This window comes from Biomphalaria glabrata, chromosome 6 (assembly GCF_947242115.1).
Source record: "Biomphalaria glabrata chromosome 6, xgBioGlab47.1, whole genome shotgun sequence".
Classification (NCBI taxonomy): domain Eukaryota; kingdom Metazoa; phylum Mollusca; class Gastropoda; family Planorbidae; genus Biomphalaria; species Biomphalaria glabrata.
The window spans coordinates 4,658,430-4,680,481 of record NC_074716.1 but is presented as its reverse complement, the minus strand read 5'-3'; the positions used below and the strand labels follow the sequence as shown (position 1 = coordinate 4,680,481).

The window sequence follows — 22,052 nt, the reverse complement described above, 5'->3', positions numbered from 1 at the left end:
TTACAAACTGAAACTTCACTTTGTTAACAAACATCCGAGCTTTGCCTGTAAAGACATTCAGTAATATAGTTGTAAAGCTGACCGAGTCAAGAAAGCCAGGGTACAGAAATTGATGGCGATTTTAAGGACGAGTTTCTTTCTTTGCAAATCTTTGAAACGACCATTACAGCACCTGATGAATTTTATAGAATTTCTGGAACAGGAAAAAGAATAAAATCTTTTGTAAACATATTTGTAATTGTAATGTCTGCAAAGATGCTGCTCGAAGTAGATTTCTTAAATCAGAAAACAAAACCGCAGGTTGAAGCGCTATTATATTGAGTGGTTTAAGTAAACTACAACAAGTACCCCTAGTTCACATCGTTGTCATCTTAAACGATTTCCAACACCATATCTTTGCGAAACAGGATTTATTTCAACTTGTTAATCGTTCAGAAGTTGTTTTCATGCTGAAAATGATGAGAAACAGACAAGCTCAACCTTCGCAATGACGTTGGCTTTTTTTTTCACAAACTGTCGCAACAATTTTGTAGCAATATAGGATTCATGGCCTGTATTTCATATTTCATGCCCCGTCGTGCTTTCCGAATAGTCACATAAGTATAAAATATGATTATGGTGAATAAGCAATTGAAAAGTAAATAAATGTAAGTCGTAAAGGCGTAATTATATTTATTTGCAATTTGGCCATAAGCAGAAATATATAATGTTTTGGGATTAGACATACAGCTTTAGTAATTCATATCAGCTATTTACATTTTACATATCAACAACGGCTAATGATCAGTTTCGTAGAAAGCGTTTGATAGTGTCCACCGAGAATCACTATGGAAAAATAGTTAGAGAATACGGCATCCCAGAAAAAAATCGTCCAGATCCTACGACACCAATCAGTCAGTCTAGTTGCTGCATTAAAACAGAAGAGGGAACAACAGAGGTTTTTACAATCGAGACAGGGGGTGCATCTTATCTCCCTTTCTTTTCCTCCTAGCCATGGACATTTTGATTACGTTCTTAAAAGATGGCCAAAAATGTATGAATTTACGGTTGGGGTCGCCGCATAGTGGGCAATTGCAAAAAGGGGTCGAGGTACTAATAAGGTTGAGAGCCGTCGGACTAGAGTGTGATTTCTTAGCGGCAATTACTCGGATAGTGAATAATGAAGAACTGGAAACATTTCATCACGATGTTCCTTTAGCAATCAAAACAAAGACCATGGCTCTAATCTATTCAAGATTGGTGGCAAGAATGTTATCATCGCGAAAGTTATTAGAACATTAGCATTCTCTCCATTTTTCTTATAGTTTTACCAACACATGAACTTAGTTTAAAAATCGTGTTTGAAATAAATTATAGGCCTACAGTAATTACAGAAGGAACTTAAATACCCATATCTTAAGAAAATAGTACTAACATATGGAAAACCATATCTAGCCAATACAGACCAAAAAAAAAATCATTAAAATTTTAGATTTAAACATATTATTTCAAAATAAACGGAAATTGTAAACATATAAGTGGCCTCTAGAAAATCATTTCTAAATAATTAATGCAAGAACGTCTCAACCACACTGTGTGACTCATAAAGACAGAACGGACTGTAACAGTATAATTAATTGTAACATAAACCACTGTCACTTTCACATCTCGGTATAAAGCTTTTTATCATCTTTTTGACGTTTTTTAATGTTTCGGTAAGTGGAGAATTCGTCTAAAACATCCGAGTAGTTCAAATTGATTGATTCTATGGAATTGTTTTTTTTCATCGCTAATTCTGCCACTTGGGCAGGATGCAAAAAAAAAATTATGTATCATGTTGCCAGCACAACGACCAACCGAATTTCTTTGCTCAACTAAGGTCAGGTACCCATTAGAGTTGTGTGGACTTAGGGGTGCCCTAAGAATGCCAAAAATTAAAATCCCAGTCTTCACCGAGCTTCGAAACCAGGACTCCAGGTTTGAAAGCCAAGCACGTAATCACTCAGCCACCGAATTCCTTTTATTAATATAAAAGAAAAGTAATTGATAAAACAAAATTGATTTTTTTTTGCTTAAAAAAATAGAAATTATATTCAATTTTTCTACCACATTCATTCGGGATAACAAAACACTTTCTGAAATCAGTTACGATTTTATATAATGACCACTCGAGGAAAACAATTTTTCAAAATCGATTTTTTTTCTCTTTCTTTCGATCCAATTTTTGTTTCGACCTCATATTTGATGACGTTATATTAACATCTTTTTTATTTAAAAAAAAAATTACAGGTGTTCCTTCAAGATCTTAGAAATTTGAATCAGCAATCGAAAATAAAATGAATGTTTATTTATGGTTTGAACTCCTTAAAAATGTTTGTTCTACAGGTTTCGGATGTTGCTTCAGAGTTGAAGATAGTTAACTTCCTAGTCCAAACCTCCCGAAGAACGACGGGGGATGGGAGCGGGCAGGGTTTGAACCCGGGACCATCGATTAATCCGAACGACAGTTCAGTCTTTTCTTCAACCATTTCACATTTAATCAAAATGTAACCAACAGGGTAAAACAAGTTAAATTCTAATTATAAAAAAAGACAACATTTGATTAAAACCATACGAATCTTCTTCTTTGTTTTATAAACGGGAGTAAATTTAGTTTCCTCCCTTGGTTCTAAAACTGTAAATTGACTCTGGACAATACCGTCAGCCATTTGATGTTAATAAATTATTTGGCCTCAAATGACCCAAAGCTGGGTGACAATTTCTGTAACAATTTTCATGATAAAAAGTATAAATTTCAGTTTATTAATTTTGAAATCGCTACCTAATATACGATATTTAAATATATATATATACAAATATATATTTAAGAAAAATACAATTTATACTCCTATTTATAATCTTTTCATCTTCTTTTTTGAAGTAAGGTTTGTATTATATAAGATAAGAAAGATCTGTATACTTTTATCCATGAAAATTAAAGGAACGGGTTTAAGCGCCTCACAGAGTTGAATATTAATGAGTAACGGAATATTATATAATGTTATAACGATATTTATTTTTAGAATTAATATATTTTCTTCAATAAGAATGTTTTTTTTTTGCTTCCCTAGTTTTCTGTAATAAAATTTATATTTTAAACTGCCAATTATTTGTCCTCAGGTCGCCTTTGTTTTTTTCCACTAGAAGATTGTCAGACAAGAAGTAAAGATGTTCTGTTTATAATCGATTGTCGAGCTGAAGTGAAAGAACAGACAGACTTTATCGAATCTGCAATTGACTATGTTTCTAGAACCACAAACCAAATGCAACCAAATCACACATTTATGTTATTCCCTGTTAGTGGGCTAATTGAATCGAATAACTTAACAGCTGTTCAGGACATGCCACTTTCGTGCGACCAGTCATTTCCTATTAACGACGTCTTTATCGCATCTGAATTGTGGTTTCAATCTAGGACCAGACCTCCTCTTGCGACAATTATCCTGATCGCGGACACCAAGTCAACATATTTACATGACATTGAACAAATTATCCAAAAGCAAAATAAAGACACGTACGTTTACCGACTGTTTTTATTGTCGCATAGATTTGGCGATGAGTCGAACCAAATGTATTATATCCAGTTTCTATACTTTTACGAAAGCTTTGCTGACTTAAATTTTGTGAAGTTATTTGCTGTGCTTTGTAAGACTACGTGCACAGACTATCTCGAAGCTTTTACCACCACCGGAAGTTCAGTGACGTCCTATTATCACGTAGCAGACGTTTTGAATAGGACTCATGATCAAAGTGTCCAGTATTGTAAAGAGAGACCACAAAGTTATTTAGTTTCTTTAGAATCGCCTAGTGAACTCGAGTTTCTATTTGACCTGCTCAAAGAATCCCCTCTCGTGAAGGATCTAAAAAGACACTTTAGTGTACCGCTAGGAATTAAAAATGATTTTAATGAATTCTATTGGGAGTCTGGAAACCCGTTTTTATTTGTAAATGATTTCTACAAAACTTCTTATGGAGAGTGTTTTTTTATAAACAGTTCAAGCATAGAACGCATTGAGTTTATTGATGACATTACTGAACATTTAATGAGACATGTGTTTACTGAAAACTGCTCGAAAGTAGTGAGTGAACCATTTGTGATCTGTGAATGCCAAGAAGTTATAGTGAATCAAGATCTAACACTTAGCGTGCTGGCTGAAGTCTCTAGAAATGAGAATATGTTTGAAATATCTAGCTGTCGGCATCCAGAGCTAGATCTTTACAGTTCAGGAAATGTGTCCCATGATTCTTTTCAACTTATTGAATGCGATCAGAACGTGTCGTCTGATAATAAATATACTCAGCGCTATGTGTGTAGCAAGAAATTATGCAACAAACTGAATACCATAAGAAACGACACATTGTTGCTAGTACTTTTACTGCTCAGTGGAAACAACTATTCCATTTTTGAAAGTTTCGCCATGTCTGATTGCAAGAGCTTGATGGAAAGACCTCAAAATGAAACAATTGAAAGTTTAAGCGAGCAAGGATTTACTACAGACATTGATTGGTTTTGTCTTAACCAAAGCGTTGGAAAAGATTCGCCTGATGCTCGAAAGATTTCTACTGCTAATGATGCTCAATATCCAAGAGTTCCATGTGCGACTCATCCAAAAGAGTTCGTTCATAAATGTATCAAAAGTAGATTCAGATGCAAGTCACCTTCTGGTTGTATATCTAACTCACATTTACAAAACTGTGAACATTTTAAATGCCCCAAAGGTTTTGTCAAGTGCCCAAACTCTTACTGTATTTCCCACACATATATAAACGATGACTATCGAGATTGTCCTTCCGGTGAAGATGAATTTGAATCGACCCTTTTTTTAGGCTCGGTTCAAATTAGTTACAAGCATAAAGGACTCTGTATTCATGAGCAAGACAAAAGCTCATTTCAGCTAAGGAATGGGACACATTTTTTATGCAATATCCCTTGTCCCAGAAATTATGTTTGTATTTCCAGTAGAAGAACAAAATATAATCAGAGCACGGGGGCAGATTACACAGAATACATTTACAAACTGACTGTTGGTCTGTATAACTTATCAAACTTAGCGTATCCACTGCAAAAACATACACGAGTATCTCATCTCTTTCAGATGGTTGAGCTCTATGGACCTTATTGTAGAATAGAAAACTTTGACTTCGCTTTTCAATATTGGAATCTTTTAGAAGTTATTGTATTAGATCTTAGTTACAATGAGTTAATTAGCAGCAATGATATGAAATCTGTTTCAAGTTTAAGTCATTTAAAAGTGTTGAACATTTCTCACAACCAAAATTTAACAATAGATCAAAATTTCGATTTTTCATCATCGTTAGAAATTATTGATTTATCGTATACAAAAACATCAAAATTAAAATTGAATGTCTTTAAAAATGTAAGTTTTCTGAAACACTTAAATCTAAGCTATACTTTAGTTTCTACATTTCAAGATATGGGAATACCGGAATACTTTACACTAGAAACTTTATACATAGAGAATGTTGAGATGACAAATATTTCTGAAAATTTGTTCAGAGGTCTTACTATTAATTCTGAATTACGAGCTAGTGATTATAAACTTTGTTGCCCACAAATATTAAATCCAAATATTTCAGCAGACAAATGTCATGCGCCTGCAGATGTCATCTCTTCATGTAAACATCTCGTTGGTGACATTGTAAAAAGAATTACCATCTGGACCGTAGGACTTATAACCCTAGTCGCAAATGGCATTGTGTTGGTCTATAGAATTGGATGGAACAGAGAGATATTTAAAAAAGCTTATGGACTATTTGTATCTGGTCTGGCTGTTTCAGATTTTATTATGGGAATGTATTTACTATTGATAGCTATTGTAGATATTCATTATAAAGATATTTATGTATTAGAAGATGTTAAATGGAGACAAAGTGTTTTGTGTCAAGTGGCGGGCTTTATGTCAACGCTCTCAAGTGAAACGTCTACATTTTTTATTTGTCTCATAACAATAGACCGCTTCCTGAAAATTACTTTTCCATTCGGTCAACATAGATTTACAAATACAGGTAAAAAATTATCTTTTACATTGGTTTGGCTCATTGGAATTTTGTTGGCGGTGCTTCCCATTCTTTCAAAAGAATGGGAAATTTATTCTTCCAATGGTTTGTGTCTGGCATTACCGTTCAGCTCAAAATATCATAAAGGCTGGATATTCTCTTTTGTTATTTTCGTTGTATTAAATTTCATTTTCTTTCTTTTCATAGCTTTAGGTCAAATTTTAATTTTCGCGAACATTTTAAGTATAAAGAATAAAGTGAAAAATGCCAACAACGATAAAAACAGACGGGCACAAGATTATAATATCGCCAAAAAACTTGCTTTGGTGGCACTGACCGATTTCATGTGCTGGTTTCCTGTAGGAATACTTGGATTTCTAAGTCTAAACGGCTACATCTTTGAGCGTGAAGTTTACGCCTGGGTCGTAGTTTTTGTGCTGCCAATAAATTCAGCACTTAATCCAATGATTTACACACTCCTTGCCATCTATGAAAAATGTAGGACAATTTAAAAACAAACATACTGTATTAAGTGTATTGTAATATATTGTTTTAAAATCTTTTATTATTATAGACTACTTTCTGCTTCTTGTTTATTTTTTTTTTGGTATTTTTTTTTTGTTGTTTCTAAATACAAAAGATGAATCAAGGACAAAAAAACAATAAAATTTGCAACCATTAAGCCAAAGTTTAGCGTTTTCTTAAGCGTTATTAAGAAGAAAGCCCGTCTTAGTTATTTGTGGTCTGTCATATTTGGATCTCAAAAGCTGAAAATCTGATTTCATCGTTTAGTGTAGCAAAGTACAAATAGAAAAGCAACGGCTAATTTGGATTCTTATGAAATCGACTTCGTTTATTTTTTAATCCCAGTAGGCCTACACCCTTTTAAAATCAAGACACACTTCGCGATGGGCACACTGTATAATTACCTTCAATTTTTTTTATGACAATAAAAATTGTCTTTGTAGCAGTGGCGTAGCTAACAGAATTTGCCATCATTAGAAGGGGGGGCTTGATCTCTTTGGGGGCCCCTGCATTTAATGTAAAAAAAAAAAAAATTAAGGGCCACCCTCAAGTTGGGGCTGGGGGATTTTCAAATTATCCCCTTCCTCCCCCACCCTAGCTACGCCTCTGCTTTGTAGGTGGCAACATGAGCATGTCATGAAGAGCCGTATACATTACAGCAAATAACTTGCAGACGATCCTTCTTTACAAAAGATAATTACGTCCTAATCTAGTCATGTATGTTAATTAGAGACTTAAACTCAGCTGAGTCATTGGTTTCCCTGGCTGCACAGGCAACTCGTTGTATGCTCTAATGGCACAAGGGAAGGAGAACTCGTACGAATTTGTTCTAGCATATGGAATAACTTTTTAAAATACTGCTATAACTTAGCCAAATAACCTCGACGAAAGGATTAGCACGTTTAATCATCAATAAGAAACTAGAGTCTAATAAACAGCTAAAGCGTCCTTGTTTTCATTCTCTCCTCTGTTTCTCTATTGTGTCCCATGGTGCACTATTTCGCGCCTTAACCCTTAAAGTGCTGAGCTTTTTTTACAAGAGTGCATACATACGAATTACAATTCTAATGTATAGAGGCTAAATTACCACACGCGTCGAAAGGGTTAATGACAGTGTGCAATGCAGGGTCATAGCAATACATTCTACATTCAAAAAGTTTTAAACGACTACTGACATATCATTAAACGCAAGCTAAACAAAAACAAGCTTAGCCGCGAATGGGTTAAAATGCAACTATATTGAAAGTCATTTAATCCTTAGGATCTTTTTTTTTTGTCCCAATATTAGCTTAGGCGCCAACTTACAAATTACACATTTGAGACTAAAAGAAAATCCGATGCCGAGGAAAGAAGCAGACGGCGAAAAGAAAATCTTAATCGACCATCGGCGGACAGTGGCTATGCTTGCCCTGGATGTGGCAAAATATGTAGGTCACGGCTGGGGCTGCGTTGTCACGGAAAATACTGCATTCCTATTTAATCTTCAGACTCAAAGGCAAGCCTTATGTAAATGTGACAAAATGTCTTCATACTCGAAGACAAGCCTTATTATTATTATACGCATACAAAATACATATTTACTTTTAAATAGCGAAACTTTACAATTATGGGGGGTGAGGGAGGGTAGTGCTATGCTTGACTGCACATTTCAACTACGATCGTGTAGATTTAACAGCGGTTCTCAACCTTTTTAGCTCGGCGACCCCCTAATACGATTCTCCACTAGGCGTCGACCCCCAACCATAAAATTTGTTTCGGTCTTAGGCCTAAGTAGGCCCTAAATGTGATTTAGCTAACGTTATAAAATCATAATCAAATTTTAAATTTATGATTTATCTAAGCATTATGTCATTGTATACAAAATTGTGCTTAAATTACTAAAAAATTACTGTTATAACTTTCATTTATTTACTTTTCTATTGGATGTTTATTAAATTTATGTTGCATAATTAAGTCACAATTTGAAATGTATTAGGCTACTAGGCATGTAAAACGTTAAGCCTACAGTCTTTGATACAGTGAGTAAACTATATTGCTACAAAAATATTGTTGCAACAGTATTTGCAAACAAGCCAACATCATTACTAATGTTGAGATTGTTTCTGATTCACCAGTTCAGCAATTCTATGTACAGACTTTGCAAGATCACAATGAATGTCATCTTCAGCATCAGTCTATCATTCAGTCTATTTCTGAATTTAGACTTTATAGCTAGCAAACTGGAGAAACCTGTTGTCGCAAAGATATGTAGTTGGAAATGGAAGAAGAAGGCACACAACAATCTCAGATAGAACGAGAGATGTCAGCAAGCACTTGATTCAGAATTGTGGAACTAACATTGAAAATAAATAATTTCCAGCTGCATCGCTCTTGATCTAATGCTGGTGGCAGTATTTTTTTTACTAATACATATCAATGAATCCTACAGTGAGTTTCAATGACTTTTGGTGACTCATTCAGAAACAGACGTGGAAATAAAAACTGACATCTTAGCATACTCGAAGCACAATCTGTGCAGACACCACGCATTTTTTTCCAAGAGATCTTATAATTTCCCCCAAAATGAGCCTACTTTTTTTTAACTATATTTAGTGCTGTAGAAATTGTTTCAAGAGGTTTTTAAAATAGAAACTCGTCTTGAAAATTCACGTAAGCCAGTCATTGTGAACAAGTTGCAACGTCTGTGAATTCATAAAGCTGGATGCTAAATATTGGAAGCGGAGAAGATATCATTGCTTGAATTACCTGATCGAAAATATCAGCAGAACTATGCTCAATGGGAAATGTGTCATTAGATCAGAAAATTGCACTAAATTTAGTCAAGAACTCGAACAATGACTTTGGCAGCTGGAAATGGTGTGAGATTTGATAGATCTGTCAATTCAGAGAGAAACCAAACAAGAAGTGATAGCGGCTGCTGTTGTTGATGATGAGTTTAGATTTTTTGAACTCCTTGAGCTTTAAAACGAAACTACTGGATGTCCTCTTTACAAAAGCTTAGACGTCTCAGTTTGCTCTGACTAAATAAAACCAGGCCGCGAAAAAAATCGTCATTATATTTTTTTCTAACATTCTTTTGTTCAAGATCCTTGTTCATGGGATGTTTCGTAACGGATATATTACCTTCAATAACATGGACTAGAGAACAATTACGTATTAATAGTTTCCATTAATAGTTTCAAGACTAGCTCAAATCTTCACCATTGAAATAATGTTTGACCCCGCGATGGACTTTAAGCAAAGCGTTAGAAAAAAGAAGTAACTACCAATGGAAAACTATGTCTACCTTCAAGCAATGATGTTACACACACTAAAAGTGCCCTCTGTCTCCTAATAAGTTTGTGTCTTTAAATATGTCTCCCCCACAAAATTTTTTTTTAATTTCATTTAATTGATGCTTCACAATCGTTTAATGAGTTATCGCATGTAGACCTAATCTGAGTAACAACCCTTTACTTTATACTTTAGATTGTAATTGTATATCATTAATGGTACAAATGTCTTTGTTTCAATTTGTAGGAAAGGACTATAAATAATTTCAATGTAAAATTAAAGAAAAACTTAAAATTTCCGATGGTCTTAGGCGACCCCTGGCAAATGGTCATTCGACCCCCAAAGGGATCGCGATCCACAGGTTGAGAACCCCTAGTGTAGAAACTTAGTCAAAATATAGATCGATTTTTTAGATCAAACTGAGAAATTCAGTGAATAGATATTTTGTAAGCCATATGCGGATCAATTTTTTTTTTAATTCCTTTAGAAATTTTTTTTAACTTCTTAGAAAATTTGAAGGAAGTGTTAAGAATGACGTAATTGTCTGGAAATGTATTATTGGAAGACTAGGAATAGCATTGCAAGATAAGGTCATTGGTCGTTAGTCATGTGATCAGTAATTACGAATTGTTTACTGTTTTTTGTTTAAACCTGATAGCTTTTGTCCGTCAAGATATTTTACTACTTATATGATTGATACAAGTAAGTCATGTTCAATGTAGATAGTGTTTATCTCTAGAGTATTTGTCTGATTGAATTGATTTTAAGATATTAAACTTTGAACGAATCGTTTTCAGCCCTGCGTTTCTTCGGTGTGGTCTTATAGAAGTACCGCCGAACATGCAAATGTTATGTTACTTTGAGCAGAGCTAGATTTTCCTATAGGGCCCCCGCTTGCTTTGGCATTTTCAATCCTTTTGAAGAGAAAGCTGAGGACAAATGACTTTATGTTGATTAGGCCTACTATGGGCCCAATACCTCAAATAGCTTAGAGCGTTATCAATTTAAAAAAATTTTACTAATAGTGTGAGCAACACTAGTCTAAAAAATAATAATAATAAAATAGCCATACTTGACACAACTACTGTGGTACCGAACATCGGAATGTTTCCAAATTTTCTAGTACTTCTCGGAACTGCCTGTATTTGAGACCCCTAGCCATAATAAGTTTGATCACTGAGATCATTGAGTTAACTCTATCTCTCCGTAATTGTTTACCACATTCTGGTGGAATCAACGCTGGTATCGTCAGTTACAAGTGAGAGAGTTAATATGTTTAATATTCAGTGCAGCTTTGTTTAAACTTTCACATTTAGAGTTTATGGTTGGGATATTGTTCTTTACTTTTATTTTTTCTTAAACTTTTTTTTCTCAGTCAGATCACGGACTCCGTCAGTTGTTGCCATCTTGTTCCAAGCCAAACCCAAAACATTCAACACAGTTCTTCGAAGCATTGAATAAATAGTGGCCTGAGATTGACGTTTTTTTGACTGAATTTTTCAAAATATTGCCAATAAAAGTAATCTTCATTTACTTTAAACTTTTTAGAATGACATATGTAGAGAATGTTTCATAGCCTCTTCATCATAAGTGATAAGAATAAGAAGTTTCAATAATTTATATAGATATGTAACATTAATTACTTTTAATACATTGCTTGTTTTATATGCATAATCTGTGAGCACACTGATATTTGTCTATGTCTGTGGGCCACGTTCGTAATTTGCCCACCCCTGACATAGATTATCAATGACTGAGTGTTATGATCATGTTCTAAATTATGGACCAAAATATGATGGATAAAAAAAAAGAGCTCGTTTTCAGGCCTAGATCTATAAATTGATTCTAATAGAAGCATCGTTAGTAACGAGTTACGGCGCGATTATCATTATGAACTTTGAACTTTTAGCAAAATCCTAGAATCTAGAGTAATCTAGACCATAGTTCCATGTCTAGACTAACTATAAGAGATCTAGATCTAGTTATGGTAACATAATATATAATATTATGGTAATTTCATATAATAAATTATAGACATTAGATTATTGATTATGATTTATCTACACTCTGACTTTACTTTTACTCTTTTTACTTAATTTACTAGATTAGACGATTAGTGCTAAGAGACGACTACTCAACTCGGACTAGCAATAGTGCCAATAGCATCTATATACTGACTAGATCTATCATCTATGATCTAGATCTAGATTCTAGACACATAATGATAAGTAATAAGTAGATTTACTTATTACTTTACTTTACATAGTTATAGTATAGATAGGTCTATAGTCACTATGACTAAATAGAGTCTAGTATAGACAGTGTAGTAATTATACTATTATTAAAGTATTATAGTATAGATCTAGCAAACTGTCACTAGATTCTAGATCTATACCTGCCTATGCCTATACTATCTACTATAGTCACTAGTAAGTGACTAGTAATGTAATGAGTCTATTAGTTTAGAAACATGTTAAATGATCATATGTATGTATTATTATTACAATTGTGCAAATCATGGTAATTTCACTTATGTGACATTTTTTAAAACCTATTAGACCATATATAAAGTATATAGTATATAGATCTAGTTATAGCTAGTGTGGCTATTTAGTCATATCATATAATCATATAGAATCTAGTCTAGAATAATCTAGATATTCTAGATCTAGTCATCTAAATATTTTAAATATTAATTTACTATATTCTAAGTCTAGTGCCTAGAGCTTGTCTTAGAAGCCAGGTTTAAAAAACTGACACTTAAAGTGGAGTTACCTATGTCTATATATTATTATATTGTACTCTAAATCTATATTTGGATTTCTGCTGGTCATGTGGTTTGCGTACTGAATTGTCTTTCTGACTTATCAATGGTCCCTGGTTCAAACCCTGCCTGCTCCCAGGAGGTTTATATAGGAAGTAATTAATTATCTTCAACTCTGAAGGAATTTAACATCCGAAACATGTAAAACATTTTACTAATCTAGATGTAAATACGTAGTAAGCCATAGTAGATAATAGATTTATATCATAATTTTAATAGATATCTTTCTATATCTGGACATTCTCTCATCTCAACGCCCACTCCCCCCCCCCCCCAGCCTCTGTCATCCTGCTGGAGTTTAGGACAAGGATGTAGTCTAGTTAATCTTCAACTCTGAAGGAATATCTAAATTAAGTAAACATTTCAAACATTGCTTAAATATCTTGACATAACATTCACCCATTGAGAATTAGAGTGAGGTGACATAATAAAGTTGAATGTTAAACTTGGCCAATAAATAATAGAATATGCATCCTCTGTTTGGGACCCTTCAACTCAAGAAAACATTAAGAAACTTGAATAGACACAAAATAGAGCAGTATTCATAACAAATGAATATTACATTTGATTAGAGCAACACCCTTTATAAAATCACTAAATTTAGAAAGCCTTCAGGATCGAAGACTTAAAAGTAAAGTAGCAATTATACATAAAACACTGAACCATAATCTTCAAATACAAAATCTTATAAAATACTCAGAAAGACACAAAGATAAAGGCACATTCCTCGTCCCATATGGTAGAACAAATTTGTACAAATACTCCTTCTTCCCTAGTGGAATCCCCATATTGATGAAACTATCAAAAAATCAAACAAAGCATTAAGGTTTATTCAAAGAAATTTCTATAAATCAAATAAGAACATAAAACTAAAATGTTATTTAACCTTGGATACAAGGATAAAGGCACATTCCTCATCCCATATGCTAGGACAAATTTGTACAGAAACTCCTTCCCTAGTGCTATTAGAGCATGGAATGAGTTGCCTAAGCTAGCCAGGAAAACCAATGTCTTGGCAGAATTTAAGTCATTGGTTAATATGCATGACTAGATTGACCTAGAGACACGCATAGGACATACTCATCTTCTTTTTCAAGTAACATCTGTATATCTCAATCTACCACTCAGCATGATACTTTTTGCTACTGGTAAATATATTATCTGTGACTGTTGGAATCTAATCTGTTATCTAATAGCCTTATAATTGATTAGGAAGGGAATAAAGTTAGCTATTGGTTCTATCAGCATAGCATAGCAGTTATCAACAGCTCTCAATCTAAAGTTGTTGTTTTTTTATTTTATGAAACACATATATATATAATTGTATTTTGGCTTTCAGTCAAAGATCTAATCACAAAGTATGGTAGATATAAAATGAATGCAGGACTGACATAATCATATGTGTATATTCTTTTATACACAATGATTCACATTTTTTGATATAGATCTAAATCTAGGTCTATATGATTTAGAAAAAAACATTACACAGTAATATTTAGTATATTATAAGTAGATCTACAATGTCAAGTTTATTATCACTTTCACTATTTCTACTATAGACTTATCATTTTCCAATTCAAGTAGAAATATAGGTTGAGATTTTTAAAGGATAGATTACATTACTGAATCATTACTGTGAAAAGACGATGGAGTCAAACACTGCCAACTCTGGTCTGTCTAAAAAAACAGTAGAGAAAGAAACTGGAAATATCATTGACTATGTGGATCTAAAAAAATTACCACAGTTTGCAGTCCTCAATCAGCAAGTAAGTTGCATTTTTTTTTAATGAATAGATTATAAATCATTCTTGAACACTTTAGCGAAAATTGAATAACATGCCATTTGCAGACTGTAGTCTACTAAAATTTATTTACCTTTTCAATTAGTGACAGGTCATCTACAGATATAGGCCCCGACTTTTGAATCATGGGTTCCTGTGTTATTTAAATTAGCAATGGCATTTTTGTTACCCTTGTAGCTCATTGTGATCTGGAAGTACCAGCTGCCAAGCAATGATGGATTTGAACTATAAAACCTATGTTTTCAAACTTTTATTTAATAAAGAAAGAGAAGTCAGATTCCCACTTGGTCCTGCTTCACGCTAGCATGATGTGAGCACAGCACTGCCAGATACTGCAGTTTGGCTTTTACCTTCTCTTGGTGACAACAAAGGGAAGTCAGCCAATGACTCTGGCTTGTTAGCCTTTATCATTTATGTAAATTTCCCTCAGATGCTTTCTAACAAAACAGAATACACTTTCAGCATAGCCCTAAGTACTCTTGGCTTTTTTTTTATAGTTTTACTGGCTCATAGCTGTGTCTCTTGCCAAATACAAAATTGTGAGGCCTCCATCCTCATAAAAGTGTACCTGCACACTTACGTTTTTTACAATAAGTTTCTTTTTAAACATAATTTTGAGTTTGTTTACAAGTTTACATTCATGATAATTTCCTAAATCAGTGATACACATTTTTATAAGCCAGGGGAACCGATTCAATAGATTTTTTGTATGTGATGAATTCTTGCATTGTGAGCAGATGTTGTGAAGGGCCAGATTACATCATAGGCTAGTTATGGCTTGCTAGCCTAAAGTTTGGAATCGTTACTGAAAATCATTTTTCTTCTCTACCCTGCGCCTCTTTCTTACCCACTTAATATTTCATCTTCTTGACACTAAGGCAAAAGTTCATCAATTTTTCCCCCCATCATTTCTCAATTTTACCCTGCACTGAAATAAAGTAAAAAAGTAAAAGTTCCCCTTTCAGACCTTACTATCTATAAGGCCGATGATATTAAGGGTCATCTGTTTCTTTGGCCATTGGTTAAAGAGCAGAGTGTCATGACCAACTGCATTTACTTTCCCCCAACTATAGTCAGGTACCCATTTGAGTTGGGTGGACTTAGGGGGGGGGGGGGGGCCTTAAAAATCCTGAAATTCAAAATCCCAGTCTTCAACGAGATTCAAACCCAGGACCTCAGGTTTCAGAAGTCAAACGCTTAACTACTCAGCTACCTAGCCCCATTGGCACTGACGTGCTTGAAATTGCTTTAAAAAATGTGTACAAATAAGAAGCATTTTTTTCTGTTGACGATCAATAGCTTTTATCTACATACAAATCCCAGTTAAGCTCATTAGCTCATCATTTGAAGATGATTAAATATGAAGAAGAAGAAGAAATTGTAGCCACTGAAATATTTTCAAGCTGGTTAAACTCATGAAATATCTTCTTCAAATTGAAAAAGATGTTTTGTTTCAAGAATTCACTTTTCATTTTTCTATTTTTCAGGTTTTAGGCCTTGTTAATGCATCCTCCTGGTGGGAAAGGCATGGACAAGATTGGTTTCTTCTCCTTGTAAGCTTTGCTGGATATTTTAGCAGTTACTATTTGCTGACTTACTCGGATCCACTGACTTTTGTGTCAGGCATTTTTGTGCTTGGATTAAGTCACTCTAGTATCACTGTCAAATCTGCTCACATGGCTGCCCATGGTGCTTTCAGCTCATCCAATATATGCAACAGAGTATTAAGCTTCGTTTGCACAGACTTCATTGGAACTTTTTCTGCAGATGTCGGCTACAGCATTCATGTGAAGTGCCATCACCCGCACACTAATATCATAGGGCTCGGAGATTCCAGTACTTTTAGAGCTTCATTTGTCCCGAGTGTTCTGTATATGTTTGTGACACCTCTTTTGATGCCTGTTTTAACACCTGCAGTAGCCATGAAAGAAATCATGTCAAAATCCGCTCTCTGTATAGCACGTCACATTTTCATAGCCTACATTGGTCTTATCTTTCATATATATTTACTAATGTCTATATCGGGTCTTCATATTTCACTAGCTCTTGCTGTAATATTTTTGAGCCGGGATGTGCTGGCTATCCCTTATATCCACGTAAACATATTTCAGCATATTGGACTACCAATGTATTCTCAGCAGCATCGTCCAAAGAAAATATACCAGATGACGACAGGTGTACTCAACCTTCCACGTAATCCAATATTGGACTTCTGTTTTGGTCACGGTATCATCAGCTGTCACACTGAGCATCACCTGTTTCCTTCTTTGTCAGACAACATGTGTCTTAAAATACAGCCAGTGGTCTTCAAGTTTTGCCAAGAGCATGACCTGCCATATCATACAGACACTTACTATGGGAGGGTCTGGCACTTTTTGTCCAACTATAAACAGTTAATGGTAGATTCACCTCCTGTGACAAAATTTGTGGGCCTACAGTAAAACTTGCCTCCTTTTGGTAAATTTTTATATTTTATTATTTCTTGTTACATATCAACATGACAAAGTTTATGGTCTTTCATTGATTTTTCAAAGTATTGTTTTAGCATGAAGGTCAGCACACTTTCTTAAGGTTTTGCCAAGAGCATGACCTGCCCTACCATACAGACACTATGGGAGGTTCTGTCACTTTTTGACTAACTATAAACAGTTAACAGTACATTCATCTTCTGTGACAAAATTTATGGGCCTACAGTAAAATGTGCTTTCTTCCTGTAAAAATTATAAATTGTTAGTAACACATTAACTTTCATGATTACGTAAATGGTCATTGATTTTTTTGTTAATGCATTGTTATATCCTTAAGGTCACAATACTTTCTTAGGGTTAAGAGGTTTTTGAATAAAAAAAATTCATGTTGGTCAGTTGTACTCACACACCTGTACACATACATATGTTATGATCTCGAGAATATGTTGTGGATTAACATGAACTGCCTACAGAATCTTGTTTTTTAAATTTTATGTTTATCTAAGTATAATGTGTTTACTGGTACTTAGGTTTTTTTGAGAGACCAAAAGAAGCTGCTGCACCTACAAACACATTCAAACAAAAATGAATTAGTTTTATACACTATTTATGTGATGTTATTAAAGGCTATTTATGTTATGTTATTAAAGACTATTTATGTGATGTTATTAAAGACAAAATAGTCTACAGTTGCTTATGACTTGGAAATATTTTTTAATGGTGTATGTAGGCCTGTATGAAATATCAATTTAAAATAACTAAATCAAAAGGTTATGCTTTTAAAATACACTGTACTAAAAAAGTCATGTATACCCATTTGAGTACAATGTAAAATGGTAATTGTGATTTTTACTAGCACTTTTAGTTCCGAGTTACAAACATTACAATTTTTTAACAAATTTTTTTGTTGTTTATAAAGGCAACTTTTCATGTAACAGAGCTGTTTGTAAATACTATATTTATTGGCTGAAATCCCTTTTCATGACATTTATTTTAAAATGAAGGCAAAGTTTCTGTTTAATCCTTGTTGCTAAATTAAGTTCCCGGTGAAGACGCCATGTTTATTATATTATTTAACAATTAATAGATGTAGTATTTTTTATTCCTTTTTCTAGAGCATGAAATGCGCAGGATGTAATTATCATCATCGTCTTTGAAGTAACGTCTGTAGTATAGAAGAAAAAGAAGAAGTGTTTTAAATAAACTAGACTTCTTCAATCTCATTTTTATGAAGGTTTCAGATCAGTAATCCTATATCTGAGATGAACCGCGCAGTGGTTTACAGATCAGGAAGTTCTCCATATAGTTTTTTTTTTTTTATAGGAGGGCTTCGGGGTCAGGGTCTTGTTTTGGGCCTCTCTACAGTTTTTTGGGAGCTATAATATATGCACAGCTTGTGTTTTTTATATATATATATATATATATTTTTAGATATTTATAATATTTTTAGAATTGTGGTATACAATGTATAGGAGTTTTAGAATGGGGGACGACAAGCAAAAAATTGAGATATTTTATAGTTTATGAGCATATGCATATATCATGTCAACTATGATATTTTTTTTTCTAAATGTACATGATTCACTGTACAATTTTAAACAGTCTTTAGGACTAAAAGTCAAAAGTGCCAAATGAGACCATACATCTTTCAAACATGAATTTGTAGGTTTGTTATTTTATTGATGCTGTTAATTATTTCTTCCTATGTGTTATTCAACAATGATCTTTAAATTGATGCCAACTTGAACGAAAACAAAATATGAATGTGTTTAGCATATATTCACGTTCTGATTGTAGATGTGCTAAATGTCATGGAAACTGATTGTAGATGTGCTTAATGTCATGAAAACTGATTGTAGATGTGCTTAATGTCATGAAAACTGATTGTAGATGTGCTTAATGTCATGAAAACTGATTGTAGATGTGCTTAATGTCATGAAAACTGATTGTAGATGTGCTTATTGTCATGAAAACGTAAGAGACTGCTAATCAATCCAGATATTTGTGTTGTTTAGCTCTGAATTGAAAGAATTTGTTAGAATCTGCCAGTAAAGTCCTAGACAATCTAACACTATTTCATAAAAGGTGCAATACGAAACGAACATGGCTGTATCTACCCTATAGTTAGCTCAGATCAGAGGCATAGCGAGGGAGGGGGAGAATTTGAAAATCCCCCAGGGCCACCACTTGATGGGGGCCCCTAAATGAGTATTTTTTCATTAAGGAATAAATATTATGAGTGTTTTTTTTACATCAAAATAATAATATTATGCAAAAAGTAGGGGGCCCAAAAGACGTCAAGCTCCCCCCCCCCCGGTCCTCAAATGATGGCAAATTCCTAGCTACGCCACTGGCTCAGATATATGATCTATTCCCCTGCCCCCCCCCCAACATATTTAATGTCATGTAGCAAAAGGTCCAAATAAACAAGGAAAGCAATTATAATAATGTTCAGACTTATTTCTTATTCCATATGCTAGGAAAAATTCATGCAAGTGCTCCTTCTTCCCTAGTACCATTAGAGAATGGAATGGATTGCCTGAATCAGAGAGTAAACCGACTTAGCTGAGTTAAAGTCACTGATTAACATGCATGACTAGATTGACTCATGAAAGGCGTAGGACGTAATTATCTTCTCTTTTGAAGTAACGTCTGTAATTTATAAGATTAGAAGAAGATATTATACGAACAACAAGTCAAAAACTTATATTGATGACATTGAAGTGCTGTTTCTCAGCAGTTATTGAGTCTAGGTAACTGAACTAAAATTATTGGCAGAGTTAAAGGAATAACTTCCTTTCTAGAATGCCATGTTTTGATATGACATTTCGTTTATAAATTGACACAACTGCAGAAACAGGTGTCTTGTAACTTTCTGCAAAGCTAGTTATAGAGATCAACATATTTTTAATAGTCCTTCAGTATAGAAGTGTTATTACTTTTTTTTTGAGCTAATTTTTAATATATGTAGGTATGTATAGGCCCTATATATATATAGAGAGAGAGAGAGAGCGAGACAGAGAGAGGTAGAAAATATGTATTTTTATTTACACCAATAAAATTGTCTTCTCTTTAAGCTAAATTTATTTTTTAATACGTAAAAATCGTAAATATTTAGATGTCGGTAACCAATTTTAAAACTTGATTGTAAGTAATAATGTCATTAAATGTGCCAATTTCTTTTAATTTATATTTTTCTGTTAAGTAACTTCGTCAGTTTTTAAATCAATCAGAGCTCAATTACTGTGCGGAAGTAGGGCCTACTATTGTGGTTACTAATCAACAGTATGTTTGCACTTTTTTGTAGTAACGATTAACACTCACTGTGTTATAGATGTGTTTTAACAATAAATAAGACGTGTATAAGAGAATTGTTTAGCTTTGTTTTGTTTTTTTGTTGCTGTTTTTTTTTTTAATTAGGATTTAGTGGCAATAGGAATACATTGATTTTGTAACATGGCTGTCTATTAAATAATGTTCATTGGACCTTCTTTTTTTTTTCTTTTACAATTCCTCCATTCAGCTTGCAAATTCTTGGGTAGGCCTACTGGGAGGGTGGGTGGATGCGGTTCACGGAAGCGGCCCTATCGATTTTCCTTGAAATTTGACAGTTGATGTATATTTTTGGGACAAGATTTACTAATTGGCCACAAGGGGAAGAATCGGGCATGACAGTTATAACTTTTTCAAGATTTATAATAAAAATACTTGAAATTTGGCTTGAGGTCTAGACAATCTACATCTTGGACTTACGTCAGCGGGTATTCACATTTGTATTTTACTTTTTAAAAAAGACGTCCAGAAACATAATTGGTCTAAACCAGGGGTTCTCAACCTGTGGGTCGCGACCCTCTTGTGGGGTCGAATGACGATTTGCCAGGGGTTGCCTAAGACCATCGAAAATATGGATTGTTATTGTCTATTCTTCTATTGCTGTATGTGTGTGTGTGAAGGGGGTGGGGGGTTTGTAAAAAGGGGTCGCCGAGCTTAAAAGGTTGAGAACCGCTGGTCTAAACTGCCCACAGGCTGTGACGTTTCATGTCGGTGTTCAGGCCTTCTAGAACGATTGGTCTCGAATGATTCCCCCCCCCACACACACACAGGTCACTAAGGTCAGACAGTAGACATACACATGTAGGCCTATGTCATCAATATCGTTAGATAGATTATTTCTTGCATACACTACTTGAACTTAAAACAGTTGAGACATGAAGATTATTATAGCCGCGTTGGACCATCTAGCCGGCATACATCGCGCTGGATGGTAGGGAATTCGCTGGGCAGTGTTTGAACTCGGGACTCTTGGGCCGATGGTGTGAGGTACAACCAAGTGATCTGAGAGACACCACATAATATATAATAATAATAAGAGGCTTGTCTTTGAGTCTGACGATTAGTGAGGAATGCAGTATTTCCCTTGGCTCTGCAGCTCCAGCTGATTAAATTGCTTGTTTGTTTTTTTTCTAATCATGTAGGCCCTACAGTGTCTGTTGAGGGTTAAAGGTTAAACACAGTTAATACTATGAAACTCTATATAAAAGAAACATATAAATAGTAAATAAAAAAAAGGAAAAATTAATATTTTTTTTTGAAGAATGAAGTTTACAAAACTTATATCAGTTCACTCTGTCTGTATGGTAAAAAAAAATATCTCGGATAAAGTTGAAATTTTGCACAATTATTTCTTTTACCTGACAACACAAGAATCAATTTAAAAAAAAAAACTAACAAACTAGTGGTAATTAATTATTTTTGTCTGATATCTTCAACAAGGGAAAGAAATCGTATTTAACATAAGTGGTGGTATACGTTGAGTTAGTCCCCTTGAGGATTCCTGAGCCCTGATTGAATTTTTGTTTTTAGTGCATAAAAAAAAAAAACTATCATGTAGCCTAATCATTCACCGCGATACCCTCTTCTTCCCTCCCCCCTTCACAACTGGTTCAGACAAGTGTTAGGATCATAGCGCAATGAGAAGACTAAAAAATACTTCTTCTTCCCTAGTGGAATGGGTTGCCTGAGCTAGCCAGGAAAACCAGTGACTTGGCAGAATTTAAGTCATTGGTTGATATGCTTGACTAAATGCATGACGCGTAGGACGTAATCATCTTTTTTTTTTTTGAA

General features: G+C 34.1%; 2 protein-coding genes across 5 annotated transcripts; both read left to right on the top strand.

The window, feature by feature from the left end:
• The first annotated feature begins 5,453 nt into the window (after positions 1-5,453).
• On the top strand, positions 5,454-6,548 carry LOC129926662 (G-protein coupled receptor GRL101-like). Its single transcript, XM_056032098.1, has one exon. The coding sequence runs from the start codon at positions 5,454-5,456 to the stop codon at positions 6,546-6,548; it is 1,095 nt and encodes a 364-aa protein (XP_055888073.1).
• Positions 6,549-10,394: 3,846 nt separating this feature from the next.
• On the top strand, positions 10,395-20,414 carry LOC106053270 (fatty acid desaturase 6-like). Of its 4 annotated transcripts, none has more exons than XM_056033215.1 (4): positions 10,395-10,536; positions 11,210-11,353; positions 14,243-14,424; positions 15,948-20,414. In XM_056033215.1, exons 3-4 carry the CDS (start codon positions 14,305-14,307, stop codon positions 16,899-16,901), a joined length of 1,074 nt encoding a protein of 357 aa, XP_055889190.1. In that variant the 5' UTR covers positions 10,395-10,536; positions 11,210-11,353; positions 14,243-14,304; the 3' UTR covers positions 16,902-20,414. The 4 variants fall into 4 exon arrangements, with proteins under 4 accessions (XP_055889190.1, XP_055889191.1, XP_013064247.2 ...); XM_056033216.1 differs by having other exon boundaries at positions 14,240-14,424; XM_013208793.2 differs by lacking the exons at positions 10,395-10,536; positions 11,210-11,353 and adding an exon at positions 11,755-11,844 and having other exon boundaries at positions 14,218-14,424.
• Positions 20,415-22,052: the final 1,638 nt, after the last annotated feature.